The sequence below is a fragment of the Emydura macquarii genome, unplaced genomic scaffold (genome assembly GCF_026122565.2).
Source record: "Emydura macquarii macquarii isolate MOO-44397 ecotype Brisbane River unplaced genomic scaffold, CSIRO-AGI_Emac_v2 contig_3133, whole genome shotgun sequence".
NCBI lineage: Eukaryota > Metazoa > Chordata > Testudines > Chelidae > Emydura > Emydura macquarii.
The window spans coordinates 35784-48225 of record NW_027133270.1 but is presented as its reverse complement, the minus strand read 5'-3'; the positions used below and the strand labels follow the sequence as shown (position 1 = coordinate 48225).

Below are 12442 nucleotides of genomic sequence, written 5' to 3'. Positions count from 1 at the left end.
ATCCAATCATTTTCCACAGAGAAGCTTTGACCTCTTTGTTCCTCATGATATGGATGATTGGATTTATCAATGGAGGCATGACAGAATAGAGAACAGCCACCGTGAGATCAAATCCTGATGGGGAGCTGGAGGTGGGTTTCAAGTAGGCAAAACCAACAGTGCAAAAATGAGGTGAGGGAGGCAGGTGGAGAAGGCTTTATGCCGACCACGCTCAGAGGGGATTCTCAGCACTGCTCTGAAGATCTGAACATACGACACAACTATAAAAACAAAACAGCTTAAGGCTAAGCATGCACTAAGGGCAATGACTCCAGTTTCACAGAGGTACCTGTCAGAGCAGGCCTGCTTGAGCATCTGGGGGATTTCACAGAAGAATTGTTCCACTCTGTTGCCTCCGCAGAAGGATATGGTAAGCACGTTTCCAGTGTGCACTGCAGAGTAGAGAATAACACTGATCCAGACACCAGCTGCCATTTGGACACAAGCTCTTCTGTTCATCACAGTCTCATAGTGCAGGGGGTGATAGATGGCGACATATCGGTCGTACGCCATGACGGTCAGTAAGGCAACACTGCTGTAGCAAAAAAGATGAAAAGAAAGACTTGGGTGACGCATCCAGAATAGGAAATCGACCTGGTGCTGGTTAGAGAATTAGCAATGGATTTGGGGATGTTGATGGAGATGCAGCCAAGGTCTAGGATGAACAAATTGATCAGAAAGAAGTACATGGGGATGTGAAGGTGGTGGTCAAGGGCTACAACCATGATGTTAAGAAGATTTCCTAGCAGGGCTGCCAGGTAAATGACAAGAAAAATCACAAAGTATAAAATCTGCAGCTCCCACACATCAGAGAATCCCAGGATGAGGAATTCGGTCACTATGGTCTGATTGGACATTTTCTTCCATGGTACTTCATGTCTGGCCTGTGGAGGGAAGGAGTGGAGAAATGGTTAGGGCTAGAGTGACAGAGGGAATGACACAGAGTTTCTCTTTCTGCAACGACTCATGAGGTGAATGTCAGAGGTGTGGAGCACTCCTCACTTCCACCGACTTGGCATGGGAAGGGGTCCTCCCTGTTGGCAATCAGAGCACTGCCCAGGTGCATTATCACAAGTGCTATCACTTGAGAAAATGCAGTATGAAGGCTGGAAGAAAGTGCAGCCCAAATCCTGGAATTTGGACCAAGACGGTTCCCCTATTGCTACAATTAGACCGCCTGCTGCCCCTTTCCAAATTGAACTCTGAAACAAAATCCCACCTCTGTATTTCCATCTCTGAGTGATGGGCTAGGAGCATCACTCACTCACTGCTCAGTTGTGTTTGTTTCCCTCTGTGACTTTATGTCTGTGCCATGCAGCTCCATGGCAGGCAGGAGACTTGGGTTCTGTTCTCGGTTCTGCCAGGGACCTGCTGTGTGACCTCGGGTTAGTTATGTCCCCATTCTGAGCCTCTGTTTAGAGAAAGCAAAAGAGGACAGCTGATGTTTTCCATGAAAAATTGTTTAATATCAAACCCAACTGGGGAGAGTGGAATGTCCGATGGAATTGTTCAGTATTCAGCACATGTTAACTGCAAATTTTTGTTTCTCTGTTACGGAAAAAAAAAAAAAAACCCACAAAAATTGGGGATTTTTTGAACTTCTATAAAAAGTGAAAATTTTCTGCTGAAAAAAAATCTGACAGGCTCTAGATGTTTGACCAAATTGAGAACAAAAGTCTGAAATAGCTCCAATTGCTACCCACATTTCTGTTTTTACAGGTGCCTTCTCTGTTGATATTTTATATTAATACAGGAAAATATTAAACTGAAAGAGCAAAACTTACTCTGTTTGTCTCTGTAGAATCTTTCCCAGTATGTGATGCCCTTGATCCTCCAGGGCCAGGATTCATGGGTCATTATCTATCTATCTATCTGTCAATCTATCTATCTGTCTATCTATCTATCTGTCTATCTATTTATCTATCTGTCTATCTATCTGTCTGTCTATCTATCTATCTATCTATCTGTCTATCTATCAGGCACCCATCACTGTATTACCCAGCAGCCGTTGCTGTGTCCCTTTGCTGGATTTCCTCAGTAGCTGGGTCTCTCTGCAGTTCCTAGAAGACATGGACCCTCTCCACAGATGGGCACTCCCTGCTCCCCTCCTAGGGCAGGCTTGGCTGAGAGGCAGAGGAGTAACTGGGATGAAGGACCAAAAGCCTCGCCCAGCTCTAGAGGTGATCCTGTCTGGTGTATGGCTTGGACACGGTCACAGCCCAGGATGTCCCTGCTCGGGGGTAAACAGCTGAATCTGCTCTGCAGGGCTGTGAGCTCAGCTCTGATCTCACCTCAGGAACAAACCACCCTGACAGCCTCCCCTAGCTGATCCTAACCCCACAGAGGGGGGAAAGCAGCTGCCCCTGGTCTCACACGATGGCAGCATCCCTGGAAGGACCCTTGGCTAACAAGGAAGGGTTGAGCCCCAAAGGATGTCCCACAGTGTTTTCAGAATGAAGCACATATTTATAGCACAGACAAGTGACCTACAAAGCTCAGAGCCCAGTGGCACCAGGGCCTCAGCTGCCCTGGAAGAGCCGGTTCCTAAAACTTAGGGCCTGGTGTAAACGATACAGTTTCACTGAGTTCAGAGTAGGGAGGGATATTTATCCCATCGGAGAATGTGGCCCTCAGATACCTGTGGTGCTATGGCTGATTTACATCACTGGGGAGCTGGCCCCTTACACAATTTCACAATTACACAATTACACAATTTCCTGTGAGTCTGAACCAAAGAGAAAGTTCCTGGGACACGAGGTGCCTAAGGGTTCCCACAATGAAAATGCCAAGATCAGGAGAGTCTGCAAAAAGGCGAGCAGGTTCCCTCACAACTGGTGGTTCACACAGTAGTTAGACTTCAGTATTTTGTGTGTCTACTTTCCCATTTCATTTTGTTCCAACTTTCTTCTTTTGTTTTGACTGTTTGCCAGAAGCTATGAGGGGGTGACGGGATGAATCATTTGATGACCGCCTGTTCTGTTCATTCCCTCTGAAGCAATTGGCATTCGCCACTATCGGAAGACAGGATATTGGGCTAGATGGACCATTGGTCTGACCCAGTGTGGCCATACTTATGTTCTTATAATGTATATGTTCTATAATGTTGTAATATTATATTATAATATAATTTAATATATTTTATTTTACATTATACTTAATATTTTAATATATTGCATTAAATATTTTTATTATATTGTAATTCTAAAGGGTCATTTCACTTCAACATGATCAAAACAAAACATTTCAATAACGCCCTTTTGAGGGTTGTGAATCAAATCTTTATTCAGAATTTCCATTCCATCAAAATTTAAATTTTTCATCTGGATTCAGAAAGAAGAAAAAATGAAATGTATGATTTTCATATGAGATGGAAATTCCATTCTCTGACCACTGCTAGTTTGATGACCTCATTGTATAATAAATTAATTTTAATGACTGGAGATGGGCCTTTAGTGGAACCTCAGATCTGGCCAACCTTTTGTGGAGGTTTGTAACCTGGATCACGCAGGGACTCCAACCTATAAAATAATGCAGATGAACAAACTGCCTATGTGTCTGAGTGGGAAGGTGAATCAACAAGGGAAGCTACAGAGAATCCATCCCAGGATTTGTGATGGTGACAGCAATTGTGCAAGAGATTGCTGTTTAAAAGCAGTGTTTGCCTACTGGCTAAAATGCCTGAGAGAAGTCGGATCATTCTAATAATTGGAAAGTCCAGGTAAGGGCCCGTGGGGCTTCTTTATGGAAATGTCTGTGTCTCTTGAAAAAGTGGATCATGCAATTTAGCAAGCCAAACATTCATTCCCTTTGCAAGGTGCTAGGTGCATAGATATGGCATCTAGGTATGCATATATTTAGAAGGACTGTGGAATAAAACAGAATTAAATATGAGTTTATTTTCTCTTCTTTGCTTCCTCGTAAATACAACTTTAACAGAGCTCGGATAGAGATCACTTTCTGACTTACATCATGGCTTAGCGAGCAGTACTGCATTATCAGATAGGTCAAATCTCCCTAGTCTTTGGCCAAAATCCAGAGGATATTACGCAGGTTTTACTCAAGTCTTACTTTTTCAGTGTGTGTGAGAGTTTTGTCTGAGTGTGTGGTCTATGAAATCATGAAGGATGTGGAGAAAGTGAATAGGGAAGTGTTATTTACCCTTTCACATAGCACAAGAACCAGCAGTCACCCAATGAAATTAATTGGCAGCTGGTTTAAAACTAACATGAGGAAGTACTTTGTCACAACACATAGTTCACCTGTGGAAAATCTTTGCCAGGGGATGGCCCAAAGTATAACTGGGTTCAACAAAGAATTAGCGAAGTTCATGGAGGATAGATCCGTCAATGGCTATCGTTCAGATTGGTAGGGATGCAACTCCATGTTCTGGGTGTTCCTAAAACTCTGAATGCCTTAAGCTGGGACTGGTTGACAAGGGATGGGTCACTCGGTAATTGCCCTGTTCTGTTAATTTTCCCTGAAGCATCTGGCACCAGCCACTGGTGGAAGACAGGACACTGGGCTAGATGGACCATTGGACTGATCTACTATGGCCATTCTTACGAGTCTGAATAAAGATTCCAGATTTACCTTATGATTATCCCTGAGGCAGCTAGTCTGTGTTTACAACTTCCAGAGTTAAATTGGAGTAAGTACTGAGAAAAACTGAGTGGGGATCTCAGCTGTCATGCGGGCTGGCTTGAGAGGGGGGCAGTTAGTATATTGTGTGACATCAGCATGGCAGAATCATAATAATCCATGTGGGATAGGCCATGTCAGGTGTGGTTAGGAAGGTTATGATATGCTAAGTAAGAGAATATTACTTATGTTCATGTGTAATATGTGAAATGGAAGTTACAGATGTATTTGAGATATCTGTGTTTAAAATTGTGCTGCCTGGGCAATTCCCAGATAGGAAGGCTGCAGAACAATGGCCAGCGTAATGGCCCATTAAGGCCTTCCCAGGTACAAGGGGCCCAGAGAAATAAGCCAGCATCACTACTGAGTCACCAGAATCTGCTTACATGACTGGACCCCAGGCACACCTGAAGAGTCACCAGGATTGGCCCATGTGACTCTGGACTCCATTTTAGCTCCTGCAAATTTCACAGGTCACGTGGCCAAAAGACAGAGGGTATATAAGATCAAGCCAGAGAAACCATTTTGTCTTTGTTCCTGTCCAGTCTGCAGACATACACCTATCTCTGGACCAATTCATCTTGCAACTGAACCGAAGGACTCAGACCCATCCAGATATTGGATGTGAACCAGAGAGAACTACACAAGCCTGCAAATCCACAGTTCTTCCAGAAACCTGAAGTATATGGACTTTTAATCATTTGTATATCTGTAATTTACTTTAACCCTTTAACATTTCTCTCATGGTTTATTTCTTTCTTTTTACAATAAACCTTTAGTTTAGATACTAAAGGATTGGCTGCCAGCATGGTATTTTAGGTAAGATCCAAACTTATATTGGTCTGGTGCTGTGGCTGACCCCTTGGGGTCAGAGGGAACCTTTTTAGTAAAGAGCAGAGAGTTCTAGTAACTGGCCTCTTTACTGGACCTAGTGCTGGTTGGGGAGCCTGGAGCTGAAATGCAGTAAAGGGGGCGGTGGGCATTTGTGGACTGGCTTCTTGATTTCCAGTGTGGGGAAATCAGAAGCAGCCTGGGGCTGGTTGGGAAGCCGGGCTTCAGTGTCACCCACCAGCGTGGGGAGAATCTGCTCTCCTTTTACATCCTGCCCTGACCTTGGCATTATCAGTTGGCTACCCTGGGCACGGGTCATATCACATCAGCATTACTCCTCTTCTTCTGTTCAGTCTGTAAATATAACACACGCACACTCACATACACACAACCCCATCTTTTCCTTGTTTGTTAGCTCTAAGTTGCACAACTGCACAGATCGCCTTTGTCAGACCAACCTCACATTTTATCCACAGAGTAGACAAAAGACAGGCAGGACAGCGAAAGACAAATACAAAATCCTTCTTCCCAGATCTGGATGGAGCAATTTTAATGATCAGAAAGGCCATCCCTACTCCTCGGTCCATTCCACCCTTGGTCTACTTGTCAAGCAGGGAATAATGCTGTTGATTTTATTTGGTTAGGTTTGCAAGCTCTCATCCTCCCAACACATTTTACATTTGGGGGTCTCCTCTGCCTTTGTTGGCCCTTTAATGCTTCCTCACATGAGCTGAATTTTAAAGACACACCAGAAAACAGAAATCTCTGTTGCACCTGCATTACTTCAATCAGTACAGACTTTTCAAAAAAGTACAGACTTTTCAAAATCACTAAACATTGGCTTAACTCTTATCATAGAATCAGAGAATATTAGAGTTGGAAGGGATCTCAGGAGGTCATCTAGTCCAACCCCCTTCTCAAAGCAGGACTAACCTCAGCTATATCATCCCACCCAGGGCTTTGTCAAGCCTCAGCTTAAAACCCTCTAAGGATGGAGATTCCACCACCTCCCTAGATAACCCATTCCAGTGCTTCACCACCCTCCTAGTGAAAAACATTTTCCTAATGTTCAACTTAGACCTCCCCAACTGCAACTTGAGACCGTTGCTCCTTGTTCTGTCATCTTCCACTGCCGAGAACAGCCTAGCTCCATCCTCCCTGGAACCCCCTTCAGGTAGTTAAAGGCTGCTATCAAATCCTCCCTCCCACTTCTCCTTTTCAGACTAAATAAGCCCCGTTCCTTCAGCCTCTCCTCATCAGTCATGTGCTCCAGCCCCCTAATTATTTTTGTTTCCCTCCGCTGGACTCTCTCCAATTTGTTCACATCCTTTCTATAGTGGGGGACCAAAATTGGATACAATACTCCAAATGTGGCCTCACTAGTGCCGAATAGAGGGGAATAATCACTTCCCTTGATCTGCTGGTAATGTCCTACTAATGCAGCCCACTATGCCGTTAGCCTTCTTGGCAATAAGGGCACACAATTGACTCACATCCAGGTTGGGTTGTCTGATGGAGATAACAACCTAGTGCAATCAGCAGAGAATTGAGACTCAGAGTATAACAGTTTTTGTTGCTGTCAGCTAGATGAATTGCTGTTTTAGCGCAAGTTGTACAAAGTCTGGCCTGAGTAGGATGGTCTCATGGTCAAAACCTAATGCTGTTGCATGCGAGATATTGTTATAGTTGCATATAACAGAAATTAACTGTGTGTGTGTGTGTGTACACACCCTTATAGCTGAGAGCCCCTTCTCTCATGAATTATTGCAGCTGGGCCAAGTCTCCCTCATGCAACCAATGAAATTGTTGCATGGAACTTAGCTGGAGCATGAGGGTGGCGATTGGTTGAGTTACTCTGATATCACAATGGTCTAGGTCTCTTGGCATGACACAGCTATACATCTCGCTGTTGCACACTATGATTCGTAAAGTCATAAGGGCTGAAAACTTACAAACCGGATGGTAAGAGATGGTGAATCCCAGTGATGATTGAACCTGGAGATACTCCAAACAGAAAAAAGGTCTCAGCCATGCTTAGCACTGGTGCCATCACTTCACACTGGTTCTAGGCTGCAGAGTGACACAAAGACAGAGTAACAGTCATGGAAATCTCTCTCTCTCTCTACTCCATACAAACTTGTCTGTCCATATATATGTCTCTACCTATCAATGCATAAATAAATTAACTTAAAATAAAATAAATACAAATTCCTGATAATTTCATTTAAAAACCCCTATGTTGAGGTTGGAATTTTCTAAGAGTTTTAAAGACATCCAGCACCCAAATCATAAGGCATGTCACTGTGAGTTGGGCACCTATTATATGCTCTGTGGCTGAAGATTTAATGCTGCCTTTGAACCGGCAAGTCACCTCCTTCCTCCCCCATTGCCATGAGTAAGAGACCCAGTGTGGGTTTCAGAAGTGAAGAAAAAATGGCAGTTGCCTCCCACAGAATAGATGCTGGGGTCCAGGATGTGGGAGTCCATGCACCCCTTCCCAACACAGGTACCAAATCTGGATCCTGCCTCAATCCAGACCTGATTACAGAGACAGATACACCCTGACTCCCCTGGAACAGCTGCCTGGGCAAAGACTGAGGCCTGGTCTACACTAGAGAGTTTTGTTGACAAAAGTCAGCGTTTGTCTCAGCCCCAATGAGAGTTGAGCAACTTGTCTGAGCTGTGAAATGGACATGGTTGTCTGGTTCCTGGGGGACAGCAGGGAATGGAGAAGCCCTGGGTGAGTTCCCTCGGCTATTCAGTAATTATTGCGGTGGATGTAAGTCGACCTGTGTATGTTAGGTTGGCTTATTTTTCTTGTGTAGACAAGGCCTGAGGCCTCATGCACAGATGACCAGAGGGTATGGTGAGTTTTCCAGGCCTGAATTACACAAACACTTTCATTCTGCATTGTAAGGAGGCTTTAAGGTGAGCACAAATTACAGCCACGCTCACTGAACAGCTCTTTTTAGCTGCCAGAATGGTGCAAAAGGTCTGCAGTGTGAATAAGACTAAGGAACTGGGTGCCTAACTCTTACCATGTCTACATTACCACTGACATCGGCATAACTTACGTTGCTCGGGGCTGTGAATAAGCCACCCCCTAAGCGATGTAAGTTACACAGCCCTAAGCGCCCTGTTGAGAAAATGACAAGTGTGCAGAGAAACGCTATGGGAATGTTTCCAAGTGGGAGATTTAAGCAGCGCTGTCTATTTAGTTTAGCCAAGAGACGGTTCAGAGTAGAGCTGAGCAGGAATTTTTCTGCAAAACTTTTCTCCAGTCATAAAATGCCAACTCAGCAAAATGAAAACGTTTCACGGCCAGTTCTCACAGCTCAGGTAATGCTGCTCACACAGCAAACAGGAGCCTGGAATAGCAAACAGCAGCTGGAGCCCTCCCGAGGGCTGTTGGCAAGGCTGGTTCAAGTTCACGAGGGGAGGGCTCTAGTATAGCAGTGGGTGGGGGGAGATTCTGTGGCCTGCGATGTGCAGGAAGTCAGACCTGATGATCATGAGGGTCCGTCTGACCTTAAAGTCTGTGAGTCTTACTAGAAGGCATTTTTTTAACCAATGAGCAGAATTAATTATTGGAAAATGTATCTAGCAATGTGATGAATTCTCCATCGCTTGGGGTCTTGGAATCAAAGCTGATTTCCTGCCTTTCTAGAAGATGCGCTCTAGCTGGTACAAGAGTGTATGGCTTGATGCATGAATCATTGACCTGTGTTCTTCAGGAGGTCAGCGCTGATTTACTAATGGGGCCTCCTGCCCTTACAATCTATGGATTTATGAATATGCCACTTGTAGCCTGCAATAAGTGTGTCCACACTGTTTTTTTCTGCAATCAAGCTAAACTGGTTTAAGTAAAACGCTGCACATTTGTGTGTAGAGAAGGCCGCAGGTTAAAAACAACAATGTACGTTAAACCCAGTGCTATTTCTGTGTGTGGACAAGGCTTGGAAAAGAGACAGAGAGAACATGCAAGCTCTTAAAAAACATTTGACGTCAGTACAACTAGGAATGATTCTTTCCATTTCCCATGAGACATGAAGGTAATTTAATGAGTCCTTCTGCAATTCAAAGCTCGGAGCAATTCAGGGACTCTGTCCTCAAATACCGGGATTTCAGGTATAAAGAGCGTACCCTGCAAACCATACCTGTGATCATAATGGGATCCATCTGCACACCAGAGTGTTAGATTTCTTTCTCTCCCACAGGCAGTAGGTCTGGAACAGCAGCCTCCGCTAGGTCTGGAATACATTTGTTTCTAGTACCTGGAACTAGCTCTGATTTCAACCGGATCTCTTGGCTCAGTAGAATTTGATCTCATGGAAAGATCGGTTACTGAGATTCACACCTGAATTGTTCTCTTGTTTTTCTATCTTTGAATGAAATAGGAGCGGAAAGTGACTCAGTTGATGGCGAACCTGAAACCTGCCTGGGACAGATCAGGTCAGTGCATGCTATTTTATTCTATCGCACCGTGTGAGAGATGCAGGAAGGAAATTACTGCAAAAGTGACAGTATTAAAATCTGCCCATTTCCCAAAGTGCCCTTTGTGAGGGAGTCCCCCAGAGATCGTGCTCTGGACCCCTCCCGCCACAGCCAGACTGGACACTAGTGCTTTGGAGGGGGTCTGCCACCCCGTGTGCCCCCACACCGGCGTAGTCATCTCTTCCATTTGGCCCCACAGTGTTCAGCACTCCTGCTCCGCCAGGAACTCCCCCTGTGGGACTCCTTCCTTGGAAGGGTCCTGGCGAGTTCCTCCATGCCCCACAAGAGACCATGCGACCCGCTTTGCAGTCAGAGGCGATTCACAGCCAGCCTGGCACCAGAAGGGTTTATTAGTTCTCAGGATCACAGCGCAGAAAGACTTTGCTGCATGACCATTTACACTAGTTTAAACCGGCAAGTGACCCATGCCCCAGGCTGCAGACGAAGACGAAAAACCCCAATCTGACCCAGGGGAAAATCCCTGCCCCATATGGCAGTCATTTAGACCCTGAGCATGTGGGTAAGAACCAGCCGCCAGACACATGGGAAAGGATTCTCTGTAGTAACTCAGCGCCCCCCCAGCTACGGTCCCATCTCCAGCCGGTGGAGGTATTTGCTGCTAGCAGTTGCAGATGGGCCACTTGCCAGCGTAGGCATCTCCTCATACCATCCCCTTCGGACGAGCCCAGTCCTGAAGCCCGTTAGGATTTGTGCCCCCACTGCTCCCCTTGGGAGGCTGTTCCAGAACCTCACTCCTCTGATGGTTAGAAATCTGTGTCTAATTTCAAGTGTAAACTTCCTGATGGCCAGTTTATATCCATTTGTTCTTGTGCCCACACGGGTACTGAAATAACTCCTCTCCCTCCCTGGGTATTTATCCCTCTGATGTATTTATACAGAGCAATCCGAGCTTCCCTCAGCCTTCTTTTGGGTAGCCTACACAAGCCAAGCTCCTTGCCTCTCCTCTCATAAGGCAGGTTTGCCATTCCTCAGTTCACCCTCGCAGCCCAACTCTGCACCTGGTCCAGTTTGAATTCATCTTTCTGAGAGCTTGCAAACAATTCCGCTGCTCACTGCTTTTTCACTGTCAGCCGACACAGCTCATGGAGAAAGGAGAATGGGAAAATGAAACGGCCGTCATGGAATTCATCCTCCTGGGGTTTGGGGATCTCCCGGAGCTGCAGAACCTTCTCTTCCTGGCTTTCCTAGTGATCTACGTTGGGACTATGGCCAGTAATCTCATCATCATCGTGCTGTGTGTGACTGATCCGCACCTTCACATCCCCATGTACTTCCTTCTGGGGAACTTGTCCTGTTTAGACACCTGCTACACCTCCACCCTCCTGCCCAGGATGCTGGCCAGTCTCCTGACTGGGGACAGAACCATTTCTTCTGTGGGCTGCATGATGCAATTTTATTTCTTTGGTTCTCTGGTAACTACAGAGTGTTATCTCCTGGCCGCGATGTCTTATGACCGGTATTTAGCCATATGCAAACCACTGCACTATGGAACCCGTATGAATGACAAATTGTGCCTCCAGCTAGCAGCTGGCTCTTGGATCAGTGGGTTTCTACCCTCTACAATAATGACATGTTTTATGTCACAATTGATTTTCTGTGGCCCCAAAGAAGTGGACCACTTCTTTTGTGATTTCAGCCCAATGCTAAAGCTCTCCTGCAGTGACAGCAGCCTCATCACACTGGTTCTATATATATTATCCTTCCTAGATGTAGTTTCTCCATTTCTATTAACTTTGACATCGTATGTTTGTATCATCAGCACCATCCTGAGAATCCCTTCCACCACGGGGAGGCAAAAGGCCTTTTCCACCTGCTCCTCCCACCTCATCGTGGTGACAATTTTCTATGGGACCCTAATGATCGTCTACCTGCTACCAAGCTCCAGCAGCCTGAGAGACCTGAACAAAACGTTCTCTCTCTTCTACACAGTCCTGACGCCCCTGGCCAACCCCCTCATCTACAGCCTGAGAAACAGGGAGGTCCAGGAGGCCCTGAGAAAAGCTGTCAGGAAATGTATGGCCCTCTTCCAGAACTCAGCTTAGTTGAATAAAACAAGGATCAGTGTGACAGAGTGAAGGTGTGCTTGGTGTTTTCTGGGAGTGGTGTGCGCGCCTCAGTTTCCCCCATGTGTTACTCATGTATTTCAGTGATGGGACCTGGGTGTGTGATCATTGCAGGGACCACGAGTGGGCCGAGGGCCCTTCCCCAGCCACACGTACACAGACCTGGCCAGGACCCCTCCGCCTTGGGGCAGCCAGCTGTGACAGGGTGTAACAGGTTGCGGCAGATGGAAACAAGGAGAGCTGGCTACCCTGCCGGAGAATGAGACAAAGGATGAGGGAGGTCAAATGGGGCATGTCTGGGGGTGGCTGATGGTCCCTGGAGGGGGTTTGCACGAGGCAGAACCAAGAATGGGGCT

General features: G+C 45.9%; 1 protein-coding gene across 1 annotated transcript; it reads left to right on the top strand.

The window, feature by feature from the left end:
* Positions 1-1758: 1758 nt before the first annotated feature.
* LOC137142069 (olfactory receptor 2G3-like) lies at positions 1759-12065 on the top strand. The gene is made up of 2 exons (XM_067531288.1): positions 1759-1780; positions 11077-12065. The coding sequence occupies exon 2, from the start codon at positions 11106-11108 to the stop codon at positions 12063-12065; it is 960 nt and encodes a 319-aa protein (XP_067387389.1). The 5' UTR covers positions 1759-1780; positions 11077-11105.
* The last annotated feature ends 377 nt before the right edge of the window (positions 12066-12442 follow it).